Source organism: Trachurus japonicus, chromosome 22 (assembly GCF_045865225.1).
Source record: "Trachurus japonicus isolate A0001 chromosome 22, Traja_1.0".
Lineage (NCBI taxonomy): Eukaryota > Metazoa > Chordata > Actinopteri > Carangiformes > Carangidae > Trachurus > Trachurus japonicus.
Genome location: NC_140928.1, coordinates 3,226,863 through 3,240,845, shown reverse-complemented (window position 1 = coordinate 3,240,845; position 13,983 = coordinate 3,226,863). Strand labels below are relative to the sequence as shown.

The 13,983-nt window shown below is 42.4% G+C and overlaps 1 protein-coding gene across 1 annotated transcript in view; it reads left to right on the top strand.

Moving 5' to 3' along the window:
• akap6 (A kinase (PRKA) anchor protein 6) overlaps positions 1–13,983 on the top strand; it is a 228,035-nt gene that overhangs the window by 33,082 nt on the left and 180,970 nt on the right. Inside the window, exons 5-10 of the mRNA XM_085767983.1 lie at positions 601–742; positions 2,211–2,966; positions 4,954–5,328; positions 7,041–7,184; positions 7,308–7,451; positions 8,070–8,342. Of these exons, the coding sequence (XP_085624109.1) occupies positions 601–742; positions 2,211–2,966; positions 4,954–5,328; positions 7,041–7,184; positions 7,308–7,451; positions 8,070–8,342 (1,834 nt within the window). The remainder of the gene's footprint in view (positions 1–600; positions 743–2,210; positions 2,967–4,953; positions 5,329–7,040; positions 7,185–7,307; positions 7,452–8,069; positions 8,343–13,983) is intronic.

Here is a 13,983-nt window from a genome sequence, read left to right as displayed (position 1 = left end):
CCACACTGCAAAAACTCAAAATCTTTCCAAGAATCTTGTCAAAATGTCTCATTTCTAGTCAAAACTAATCTCTTTCCACTTAAAATAAGACTCATCACCTAAAGATTAAGATTCAGATCATTTTCACTTGTTCCAAACAAATTTTCACTTGAAATAAGTAGAACAATCTGCCAGTGAAAGCAAGGTTTTTGTGCTTGTCATAAGGAAGAAAAACTTGCTCCACTATCAGATTTGTCTACTTATTTCAAGTGAAAATCTGCATGAAAGGAGTAAAAAGTGTCTAAAAACAAGCTACTTCTAATGTGATGAGTCTTATTTTAAGTATAATGACATTTGTTTTGACTAGATATTACATTTGGACTAGAAATAAGACAAATATTCTTGGTAAGATATTTGAGTTTTTGCAGTGCATGAAGGACAAACAGCTTTTTAATCATGAATTTATTAATTTTCTGATCAATTTGTGAGAAAGAAACAAATAGTCATTCTGCTGTGAAAGAAGATAAGAAGAACAGAAAAGAAAGTGTCTTCACCGTCAGCTCTGATATCTAACTGATTGGTTCTTATCGATAATCAATGAGTTGTTTGTTTGTGGTGCAGGACGGTGCAGCTGCTGTGGCACCAGCTCAGAGTGTCGGTCCTCGTCCTGAAGGAGCGTCTGCTGCAGGGGCTGCAGGACTCCAACGGAAACTTCACCCGTCAGACCGACATCCTGCAGGCCTTCAGCCAGGACCAGCACCAGGTCACACACACACATTCACACACATAAACACACACAGCAGATATTAAAGGAGACATATCACGCCCCTTTTCCACAAATTAAAATAATTCCCAGGTGTCTTAAAGACGTGTCTATGACAAAATCCCCCAAGGATCAAACATCACAGCTCTTTTCATCCTCCTGTTCAGAACGGCTGGTTTCAGTGGCTGTCCCTTTAAATGCAAATTAACTGCTGCTAGCCCCGCCCCCTTTTACTGGTATTGGGTAGAGGTGGGGTTATGCAAATTCAAAAGCTAGTTACATCATTGTTAGACAACCGAGGGAACAGCTGGTAAAACCACATGGATTTTAACCTCAGGAGCCTGAAAACTACTGATTTATTTGTCAATTCTAACATTTTGGGGGCAAATATATGTTAAAGAGCCGTCAAAAAGTGATATTTCCATTATACGTCCCCTTTAATGGACCATACACACTCAACATGTCTTCATCTACTCTAGTCTACGTTACATCCATCACAAATCGCTCTTAAATTTAGGCAAGGCAAGGCAAGGCATCGTTATTTATATAGCGCATTTCAAGGCAACTCAATGTGCTTTACATAAAGACAAAACATTAAAAAAGAAGCATAAAACAGAATAAAAACAAACAAAACACTAAAAACAGAGTTAAAAGCAAGAGCAAATAAAAGTAAAATAAAAGAAAATAGATAAAGTTTAAAGTTCTTAAAAAGACCTCAGCTATAAGCATGTGAAAAGAGAAATGTTTTTAACCTGGATTTAAAAGTGCTTACAGTTGGGGCTGATTTCAGTTCTGCTGGTATTTTGTTCCACTTGTGTGCAGCATAACAGCTAAATGCTGCTTCACCATGTTTACATTAAATATCTGATAATCTGAATATTCGTTAGATAAAATCCTGAAATCTAAAGGAATCTTTTGTCAATTCTCACATTTTGGGAGCCCAAAGACAAGACAAACACCTAAATATATGTTAAAGAGCTTTCAAAAAGTGATATTTCCATTATACGTCCCCTTTAATGGACCATTACACTCAACATGTCTTCATCTACTCTAGTCTACGTTACATCCATCACAAATCGCCCTTAAATTTACATTAAATATCTGATAATCTGAGTATTTGTGAGATAAAATCCTGAAATCTAAAGGAAACTTTCGTCAATTCTCACATTTTGGGACAAAATGAAAAACAAACAAAGACAAAACACCTAAATATATGTTAAAGAGCCTTCAAAAAGTGATATTTCCACTATACGTCCCCTTTTATGGACCATACACACTCAACATGTCTTCATCTACTCTAGTCTACGTTACATTCATCACAAATCGCCCTTAAATTTACATTAAATATGAAATCTAAAGGAAACTTTCGTCAATTCTCACATTTTGGGAGCCTAAAGACAAGACAAACACCTAAATATATGTTAAAGAGCCTTCAAAAAGTGATATTTCCATAATCTGTCCCCTGCAGACCCGACTGGACGCTCTGACCGAGGTGGACGACTGCGGTCAGCTGACCATCCGCTGCAGCCAGGACTACTTCTCCTTAGACTGCGGCATCACCGCCTTCGAGCTCAGCGACTACAGCCCGGGAGACGAGTCCGAGGCCCGGGCAGCGCAGCCAGACGCCCAGCAGGAGGAAGAGGACCAGGACCAGGACCAGGACCAGGACCAGGACCAGGACCAGGACCAGGACCAGGACCAGGACCAGGACCAGGACCTGGACCAGGACCAGGACCTGGACCAGGACCAGGACCAGGACCAGGACCGAGCCGCCGGTCCAGCAGTCGAGAGCGAAGGACTCGACTGCTCCTCCTTCTCGAACCCTGAACTCCACAACAGTTTACCTGAACTGACGGCGCCCAGCAGCGACCTCGCCAACCACAACTACTCCACTGTGTCCACGTTACCCACAATGCACTGCAGCAGCATGCCCACCACCACCCACCACCACAGTGAGAGTGCGAAGCGCCCCCTGCAGGGCGTGAGCCACAGCACCGAGGTGTCGCCCACGCAGCCGTCGCTCCCCAAGCGGGTGGCGCTGTTCTCCGACGGCGGCGGCGGCGGCGGGACGGAGGAGTCGAGAGGGTCGATGGGCAGCTCGCTGTCGGCCGAGCTGAGCCGCAGCACCCCCTCCCTCGTGGATCCTCCGGACCGCTCCAAGTTCTGGTTGGAGCTGGACTCGGTTTATCCAGAAAACGTGTCGCAGTCCTACGAGAGTCTGCAGGTCAGAGCCACAGTTTTTATCTCCAGCTGCACACTGCAAAAACTCAAAATCTTTCCAAGAATATTTGTCTTATTTCTTGTCAAAATATCTCATTTCTTGTCAAAACTAATCTCTTTCCACTTTAAATGAGACTCATCACCTAAAAATTTACTTGTTTTTAGATCATTTTCACTTGTTTCAAACTAATTTTCACTTGAAATAAGTAGAAAAATCTGCCAGTGAAAGCAAGATTTTTGTGCTTGTAATAAGAAAGAAAAACTTGCTCCACTATCAGATTTGAAAATCTGCTTGAAAGAAGTAAAAAGTGTCTAAAAACAAGCTGCTTTTAATGTGATGAGTCTTATTTTAAGTATAATGAGATTTGTTTTGACTAGAAATAAGACAAATATTCTTGGTAAGAGTTTGAGTTTTTGCAGTGCAAAGGAGCGACTGCAAACAAAAAGTGTAGAAACCAATCTGGGTTTGTAAACACAGGAACTCAGGCTGCATTTAATGGTTCACAGGCCAAAGAATAATGTTTAAAGTGACTGGAATAAGATAATTTGTACTTTTTTAAGGTCGTACTTGATGTGTTTTTTTTCATTTTAAATATCTCACAAATAGCATAAAAACTCAATATTTTTTGTTTCTCAATGGGATTTCTTGGTTTCCCTCATTAAACTCACCAAATACACAATCCAACAACTCCACAACGCTCTGGTGGACAAGTTGTGACCTGCACATTCACCACGCTATGAGATAATAACACAACGTTACCACACAGAGTTGTTTTAGAGGGAAATTCATGCAAAACCGCTGATGTGCGTTGCCTTCAGGGACAGTTTTTCATCAAGCAGTCTCTGTATTTCCCTCTAAAACAACTCTGTCTGGTAACGTTGTGTTATTATCTCATAGCGTGGTGAATGTGCAGCTCACAACTTGTCCACCAGAGCGTTGTGGAGTTGTTGGATTGTGTATTTGATGAGTTTGATGAGGGAAACCAAGAAATCCCATGAGCCTCCGTAGCGTAGCTCTGAGCAGCTCGCGGCTCTGCTCCGCCGTTCTAAAAACAGCTTGCACCGACAATTAAAGGTAACAAACCTACTGCTATGACTATAGGGATTATGGCAATGGGCCAATTTGCCAAAATGTTGAACTATCCCTTTAAGTAGTAGTAGTTTATTTGATCTTGTGCACAAATTGTTGTGCAATGCATTCATCTATTCAAACTTAATTTATAAGTGTTACATCGATTGAAGAGGTGCAGGTTGAAGCTTTTCCCTTTAATTCTTCATTTCAGTTCAACCTATGGAGTTCTTTATGGTTCAGTGGAACAGAAAGTAGCAGAAATCTTAAAATCAACAGATAAAGCCAAATAAATAAACAGCATTAAATCAGACTATACTGTATGTTTTAAAGCAGAAGTAAGCGATCCGGTCGTTTTGGCTAATGCTGCGTTCCAGGCAGGCTTTTGAAACCGTAAATTACAGCTTCAAGTCACGACTTACGACTTTGTAGCGTTCCAGGCAACCCACTCGTGTTTTTCCGACCTGTTTTACCTGTGAAAGTCACTATAACGGCCACTCGTAACTTCTGACCCGTGAACTCGTACCAGATCGAACTGGTACCACTTCACAGGTTGGAAAAAACACGAGTTACGAGTTGCCTTGAACGCACCATAACAGTCCTCGTCCCTACGTCGCCACATTCACGGCGTTCCTTGGCTGCACACACAGCCCTGCATGCCGTTCTCTCTCCTCATTGGATAAAAACTGTAGGATACGATAAATGTTTTCTCCTCAGCTCAGAGCAGAGCAGAGTGACTAACAGACCCGTGTTTCAGACCAAACACTCTATGTAAGTGATTGCTGTCGGAAGATATAACTATTTAAGACTTATATTAACACAAATATATCGCTTACTTCTGCTTTAAATTCTTTCTCTTATTTGACAGTGTGTTTCCTCCGGTCGTCGTGACCTTTAACCCGTTTTCTTTCCAACTGACCAGGTGATGAACGGCCGAAACCTCCAGAGAAGCCACGTGAGCTCCAGACACGCCGGGCGCTCGGGGGGCCGTCTGCAGAGACTCCTCCTGACCGAGCAGAGGAGCTCATCGTCTGTATCTGTTGCCGGGCCGACCGCCACCGCTCCATCGCCACGGCCGCCACAGCCACAGGAGGAGGAGGAAACGTCCACACAGATGGAGCGGAGGAGGAAGGAGGCACGCGGCCACAGCGAGGGGGACTCGGACTCGTCGCTGCCCTCGCCCCTGAGGGAGCAGCTCCTCTCCTCAGACCTGGAGGCGTCTGGAGAGGAGTCGGACCCCCGACCGCCGCCGGGCAACAAGACGGCCGTCTGGATCGTGAAGCGCCAGGGCCAGAAGGTGAAGGTTTATGTCTGTCAGCGAGAGATTGGAGAGTTAGGATTGGTTTTGATTTAGACACAGACAAGGAAGTTCTTCTGAGATAAATTATAATGTAGTTCAGTTACAAGTCTGATTTCCAGCAGAAGGCTCTTCTGTCTCTTCTTCATCTTGGTTTATTGATTTTTTTTGAAGTGGTGTTTTATTATATTTTATTTTATTTTAATGTTTATTTAAAGCAGAAGTAAGTGATATATTTGTGTTAATATACTAAGTCTTAAATAGTTATATCTTCCGACAGCAATCACTTACATAGAGTGTTTGGTCTGAAACACGGGTCTGTCAGTCCCTCTGTTCTGCTCTGAGCCGAAGAGAAAACTTTTATCGTATCCTACAGTTTTTATCCAATGAGGAGAGAGAACGGCATGAAGGGCTGTGTGTGCAGCCATGGGATGCGCGTGAATGTGGTGACGTAGGGACGAGGACTGTTATGGTGCGTTCAAGGCAGCCCGTAACTCGTGTTTTTCCGACCTGTGAACTCGTACCAGTTCGATCTGGTACAAGTTCACGGGTCAGAAGTTACGAGTGGCCGTTATAGTGACTTTCACAGGTAAAACAGGTCGGAAAAACACGAGTGGGTTGCCTGGAACGCTACAAAGTCTTAAGTCGTGACTTGAAGCTGTAATTTACGGTTTCAAAAGCCTGCCTGGAACGCAGCATTAGCCAAAACGACCGGATCGCTTACTTCTGCTTTAACAGGGACGATACATACAACATTGCCACAGAAAATGGGAAAATGTGATGCATATAAGACGTCTGGCTTCAGCTAATTTGCAGTTTTTGTCCCTGGTCAGGCTTTAGAATAGAAAAAAATATAGGCCTACTGAATACAATAAAAGCAATGATACAAATACAGTGGATAATACAGTGAATACTGTTGGTACCATGAATAAATAAACACAGCTGCAGTTATACATCTCAGATTAAAACACAAGTTAAATTTAGCATTAAACATTAGTAAGGTGTTGTGTTGACAATGACTTGTGAGAAGTTAATGTTCACATTTCTGCTGCTGCTTGAGCCTTAACGTTCACACTAAACCTTTCACATTCAGGATCTTTTTTTTTCTCCAGTGTAAAAATAGGTCACGTTTGACCCTTAACATTATTCAAGGCTTAAAGCCATCTGCCTGTTGGTTGCCAGTGAATTAAATCAATAATGTGTTACATAAATAGTTTTGATTATAAGTAAAATAGTTTACTTTAGGTGTGCTCTCTTTAGGTAGAGCCCTCGCTACCGCAAATGTTCAATAAAATGCTCCTGCGACACTTCATTGTGCTTTATTGAATGTATATTCAACTACAAACAAGCCTAACACGCAACTTATATATTGCAATCAATATCTAATTTTGTGACTCTGCATTTCTTTTGTATGTTTTTTATTTGTCATGATAGGTCTTAAATTTCATCCATAATGGTCTTAAAAAGCTCTTAAAAAGTCTTAAATTTGAGCTGGTGAAACCTGCAGAGACCCTGTTAAATTTACATTAAATATCTGATAATCTGAATATTCTTTAGATAAAACCCTGAAATCTAAAAGGTCTTGTATCTGTCAGGGAGTAAATGATTTCTGCTCTGAAAACAAACTTGTATTTTACCCACGTAAAATACACTTTGTTCAGTCTCTTCTAATCAAGTGATCAATTCCAACCCCTGTTCCTGTTCTCCTGCAGCCGGGGGCCGAGGGCTCGTCGAGGGCCAGTCCGGACCGGGAGCACTGGTACGGGTCGGAGGAGTTCCTGGCGCTCCCGGCTCAGCTCAGGAAGACGGAGATGTTGGCGATGAAGCTGGAGAGTCTGGCTCACTCCATCCCTCTGGTCGGTCCAACGCTCCAGCATCAACATCAACTCTTTTTATTTATTTCATTTCATTTCTGCTTCTGCATGATGATGAGATAGATGATTGACCTTTGACCCCACCCCTCCCTCCTCTTCCTGCAGATGCCCGGTGACTCTTCCCAGGATGCTTTGCAGGACGTGGACGACTGGGATTTGACGGAGCTCAACACGGACTGGGAGGTCGGAGACACCATGAGCAGCGTGGGAGAGAGCGGAGACGACGTTCCCTCTCCTCTGCCGCCGCTGGTAAGCAGCAACAACAACGTTTTATCCTTTATTTCTCATACTATGTTTTTATTTTATTATTTTTTTTTTTATTCCTGTCTATATATTCTGAAGGTTTTTACAGAGGGGGTTGTTGATATATCATTCATACAATATTCTATTCCAAAAAACAAAAACAAAAAAAGTTTTTAACAGCTGACGTCCTGATGCTACCACCGTTAGCTTTGCTGCTGCCGTTAGCTGTCCCTGTCAGCTGCAGCCACTGATGCGACACCGTGATTCACACACATATGACACACACATAGCGACACAAAACACACACAGAGAGAAATAGTAATGTTTCTTCAAGCATTTCAGATTTGTCTAAACGGCGATCGAGTGTGACAACGAATAATTTAATCTTCCACTTAGTTTTAAGCATCGGACCTCACTACATTTTGAGGGCTGATTTTAAGGGCAAAATCGCACTTCCCCTTCCTCCCTAGAGTAATGGGACACCCTACCCCTACACGTGAACGCGCAAAATATAGGGTTAGGGCAAATATTTAGGGCTAGGGGAGAATCGGGACAGGCCCAAACTGACTCTGACTCCTCCTTTGACCTTCCCTCCCTCCTTCCGTCTCTCCGTCCGTCCCTCAGCTTCCTTACAGGCGGAACCTGCTGAGCCGCTTCAGCCCGACCTCGTCCAGCGACATCGCTCCCTCGGTGGGGGAGAGCATCGAGTCCGGCCCTCTCAGCGACCTGCAGTCCGAGGACGACGACGAGGGCCGAAGGTCGGCCGACGGACTGCTGCAGATGGTGGCGACGATGGCGCCTCTGGTGGACGGACGCGGAGGTGCATCGCTGGTCCAACAGCTGCTGGAAGACATCCAGAGTCAGAACAAAGACCCCGACATCTGGAGGAAGATGGAGGTACGGACTCACTTACTGTTGATGTTTATGACGTTAGATGTCAGCGTTTCTCGTTGTAGAGTTCATGTAACTGCTGAATTATCCACATACAAATATAATACACACACAGATGGGCCCAGAGACCAGACATGGTAAACATTTGTAAGAAAAATATAGAAATTATAATAATAGTCGCCTTTATGTGGGACTCAGAAGTGGTCAGTAAAGTACAGACGTGATTTAAAGGCCATAATAGGTCCACAATAAATAAAATAATCACACATTTCCATGTAGACTAAGACACCAGCGGTTCCACAGTCTTGAGGTGAACCTGACTGCACTCATAGCAGGGTTTAAAACGAGTTTTAAACAACTTAAAAAAAAAAAAACTAATCAAAACTAGTCAATTCCTCAAAACTAAAAACTAAAAAAAAAAAAAAAAATTAAACTGCTTCATCACTTGTTGAACTCACTAAAACTAAACTGAAATAAAAAAAAAGCAAACTCCTTCAGACTGAGGTTTCAGTTGTAACATCAGTCACATGATGCAGCCGGGGTCAGGTAACCACGGTGATGACGTCATGCTCGACCTCAGCTGCTCCACAAGTGAAACCGATGTTTCAGAAAACAAACAGAAGAAAGTGAACGTGACACAATTATCATTTTATAACACGACCTGCTGCTTGTTTCTGACACACACACACACACACACGTACACACACACACACACACACACCTGCTTTAGGTGTTTTAGCTTTAGCCGTTGCAGCTGCAGCACCAGAGAAACCAGAACCAGGCTCATCGCCGCCGCCGCTCCTTCCCTGCCGGCTGCAGCTGCTGTGATGGATCGGAGCTCTGCTGTCCTATCGGATCGTCCCGTGGCCCCGTTAATTCATCACCTCACTTTGGAAAGGTCACGTTTGATTGGCAGGCGGATTATTGATGAGACTGCCCGGTGAACTAATCAGTCATATCTGTCATATCGAATATGGTGAAATGTCAATAGCTCTGGGGATTCCTCCTCCTCCTCCTCCTCCTCCTCCTCCTCCTCCTCCTCCTCCTCCTCCTTTAATTAGCACCATAAAGAAGCTCTGCTGCCTCTAATATTTTTTATTTTATTGTTTTATTCCATTCGGATGTCTTCATTGCCTTTTCCTTTTACTGCGTTCACATCCTATTCTCACCTTTTTTTTTACATCCTCGGGAACATTTTTACTTTGCCGGCCGCTGTGACAGTTTACAGTTTATTCCCCCCACACCCCCACACCCCTCCTCCCTTCCCTCCCATTCCCTTCAGAGATCAATGAAGTTCAGGATTCCCGTCTTATCTGGTGTTAGCCGGGGGTCAGGGGCCGCAGACGGACACGAGGCCGACGCAGCGCGACTATCAGACTATCAGAACGATCGGGATGATCTAGCCGGGGATCAGCGACCCCGGAGATCAGACCGTGTCCTTCACACCCCTCCCCAGATCCGATTCAAATGAGATCCTCCGCATTAATATTCAGAATTAACGATGATTTGACTGATGAAATGTCAGAGCTGTCTCTGTCTCCGGCTCTCTGTGTCCTCGCCAGGTTTTACAGCGCGTTGTTTCCTTGATCTACAAGACTTTTAACACTGGTTCATCAGCAAAAAAACCGAAAAAAACCCAAAAAAACAGTTTAAAATCTAGTGTAGAAACCAAAGATGAAGCCAACAGCAAACATTTCAGATGGGAATTCATTCACAGGAATGAAGCCGACACCAAACATTTCAGATAGGAATTCATTCAAAGGAAACTGAAAAGCACATTTATACAGCAGGGTCATTTAATGTGGTGAACGCAAATAACAAAAGCATAAAAATAGAAGCAAAAACACAGATTATTAACTAGATGAAGCTGAATTAAAGTCAGATTTTAGTTTCCCTTCAAAGCTTGTTACACTTTAACCTCATATCTGACTAGAAGAGAGGAGAGTGATGCAATAACATGAAGCCATGATGAATGAAGTCTCTGACCTCAGATCTGTTTCTGAGACATTAAAATGCAGGTTTGAGTTTATATTACAGCTTTGATGTGAATGAAACTAATGATTTACAACATGTGTTGAGGTTGAAGTCGTCTCCGTCTGGTCTCGGTTTAATTATCGGAGGTTTTGTAGAAGACGAATGATGAAGGAGCCTGGATGACGCAGCTGACTCATGTTTTCACGTTGGAAAAGATGATGAGCAGAACATCCTGAACTTCTTCTAACACCTCTTATTACTGATAATTATTATTAATTAAAGGGATAGTTCACCCAAAATTGAAAGTCCTCCGTGGCTTCTCTGAGTTACAGGGGGTCTCGGCGTAGCAGTGCATGTCCATATAACGGTTGCAAATGGATACCAACTGTCTTGGTAAGAAAAAGACACACCAAAAAACATCCAAATACCTCCATGCTGCTCGTATGTAATGTCCGTCTTGTATTGAAGCCCCGAAATGCGAAATTGTTCTGAAAAAAATTAAATAAGTCTATATTTCAAGCTTGTTTTGTAGTGGAAGCTGAATTTGACGAACCGGGAAGAGGAGCTTTGAGAAGCTTCCGCTACAAACCAAGCTTGAAATATAGACTTATTTAATTTTTTCCGGAACAATTTCGCATTTCGGGGCTTCAATACAAGACAGACATTACATACGAGCAGCATGGAGGTATTTGGATGTTTTTTGGTGTGTCTTTTTGTTACGAAGACAGTTGGTATCCATTTGCAACCGTCATATGGACATGCACTGCTACGCCGAGACCCCCTGTAACTCAGAGAAGCCACGGAGGACTCTGAAACTTCTCCCAGCCCTTAGTCCACATGAGGGTGAGTAGATAATGAGTGAAATTTCAATTTTGGGTGAACTATCCCTTTTAAAGCCTGGTTATTGTTTAATTCAACCCTTAAACATGCTCTGTTCTAATTGTCTTGGGTTCAGAGAGGATTTTAATTATTTCCCTATTCAGATATTTTGCAGAAGAATCTTGCACAGGACCAAATCTGCATCGTATGTGACTCTAAAACCAACGTTGTGTCAAAAACAGCTCAACAGGAGGCAAATAAAAACGTCTTTTCTTGATAAAACCGACGCCTCCACTTGCTGGAATTTTTTATTTATTTTTTTTTTACCCTCCTACCCCGGTGGATTACCCTGAACGTCTGAGAGCCAATAAGTATCTATATTCCCCGGCACGTTCAGGGCCCTGTGCTGCTTCCCCTGAATCATTCAGACCCCCTCTGGCACTCAGTGTGGGTTCATGTGGTCTGTGTCAGTGAAAAAAAAGAAAGAAAAGAAAATGTTAGCCTCATTTAAATGCCCAAAATGTAAAGTACTGAGTTTGGAGTTAATATATATACAGATTGCAGACTGTTCTTATAAAATATTTAAATGCAAAACATCCATAAATAAAAGTGAACAATCCAAAAAACAAAATCACATAAAAACTGCTCGGCTACACACTAACACACACACTAACACACACACTCTCCTCGTTCCTCTCTGCTCCTGGGTAATTAGCTGATTAGCTGCTTAATTAGCAGCATGTAATCATGGCGATGGATGAGCTGCCTAATTGAGGAAGTGAAGAGAGGAGGAGAAGAGTCGTCTCCGTGTGGAGGATGACATTCTGAGAGACGGAGAGAGACGGAGAGAGGGAGAGAGTCTCCGCTGAATACAAGCCGGCAGAACGAGATAGAAAAGAAAAATCATCCGTCCAGGGAGGAGAGAAAGAGCGGAAAGATCAGCGCCGGAGCAGAAATGAATCAAACCCACGAAGCAGCGCAGAATATGATCTGTCCAGGAACTCGTTCGCGCCTCCTCAGGGAGGAGGAGGAGGAGGAAGAGGAGGAGGGGGGGGGTAGACTGTTGTTGCCAGAGTCGAGTAGATTTGATTGGAGTAAAGACGGGTAGAAAAGTAATAGAATAAGAAGCGGTCTGTGGAATAAATCAACATTTCCTCTGAAGCTGAAGGAAGTGTAGCGTATAGAGCTCTGTGTGACCTTATGCATCCAAATACATTAACTATATATACATCCTCTGTTTTAACATTTATCAAAGTCCAAGGCAGCTTCCCTCATGTTAGTGCTGAATTATATTAAAGATGAACTGTTTTATTTTGGGGTTTTTCATCTAAAAAATTAGTGTTAATTTTTATTATTATCATTATTCTTGGGCATTTTCTGTCAGACAGGAAAGGTAAGCAGGGAGAGACACTGACATCCAATAAGCAGGGTTCCTACGGAAGTATGAAAAGTATGGAATTAGATTTTATACATTTCCAGGTCTGGAAAAGTATGGAAAATGGAAACTATTGTATGGAAATATATTTATCTTAATACGTATCTGAAGTTATTTGGGTGCTATTGTACCTATAGCTACAATCTCCTGGAAATTATTTGGTGACATAATGGCATACAAACTTAGAATAATGAAAACAAATGATTAATTGCATCATTTATTTACATGATACACATCTAATTACTCAAATGTCACAAATTATTTGAATTTTCTTACCGAGAAATCTGGAAATTAGGTTCTGGAAAAAGTAGGGAATTTTGAAATTTCTAATGTGTAGGAACCCTGAATATATGGATTGCGATCACTGCTTTGGACTATGGCAACATGGGATGTGCTCTAACCACTTAACATTTCATTGTTTCTGTCCACAAACAGCCTTGAAATTTCACATTTAAAGAGTTTAAATTTGAACTTTTCCTCATTTAAATGTATAAAAACAATCATGTACTTTACTGTTACAAACATCTGCTTCCAATGGAAACTAAAAGCTGCAGGAAAAGAGCGGCTAAATAATGTAATGGACTAATTAGCATATTCATGATGTCATTCTACAGTTAATTCATCAGTTCTCCTTCCCTCTCTGTGCTCACATATATAATATTTGAATCCACCGTAAAGTCGTTCTCATCAACAAAACATGGGACCAGCTCTGCAGCTCCGGCCTTTTTAAAGATATTTCATAATTTCCCATTAAAGCAAATAGAAAATAACGATTTTCACCATCGATATGAACCGATGCAATATTTAATACGACCATTGACTCACTAGAGCCGACTAAAAACCCTGTTAACGTCCTGAATTAATCTACATTTTAACCTGTTTTTAACGCTCAGTGTACGACAAACTGTATTTTATTTACAACGCCTGTTTAGACTAAAGTATTTCTGTTTCTGCCGGTGTCTTACTTCTCCTCGCTGCCTGTGCTGCTGCTGCTGCTGCTGCTGCTGAACATGATGAATATTTTATCCCAAGACTTTTCTTTTCTTTGACCGTCTAGACGCTGTTTTCTCGACCTTGACCCTCCTCATCGTTTTGTGATGTTGGAACCGATCCTTTCGCGCAATCTGCGTCCACATCACGTAAAAAAAAAAAAAAAAAAGACCTGCGGCATGTTTCGTGCAAAGTTTTTCATGAGGGGAAACATACATTAAAAGCTCCTACGCACAAGGAGTTTGTAATTGTGCTTGTATGTATGAGGAGGCAGAAAGAAAGAAGAGAGAAGACACATGTAGTCCCATCAGTTAGATAAGTGTCCTACACGTCATGTGATCACATTGTATGTATGTGCTCGTCTGGGGCCGGCGCCGGCGTCCTCAGTGTGAGGTGTCTGTGTGTTTGGCGGCTCTGCGGCACGCCGGC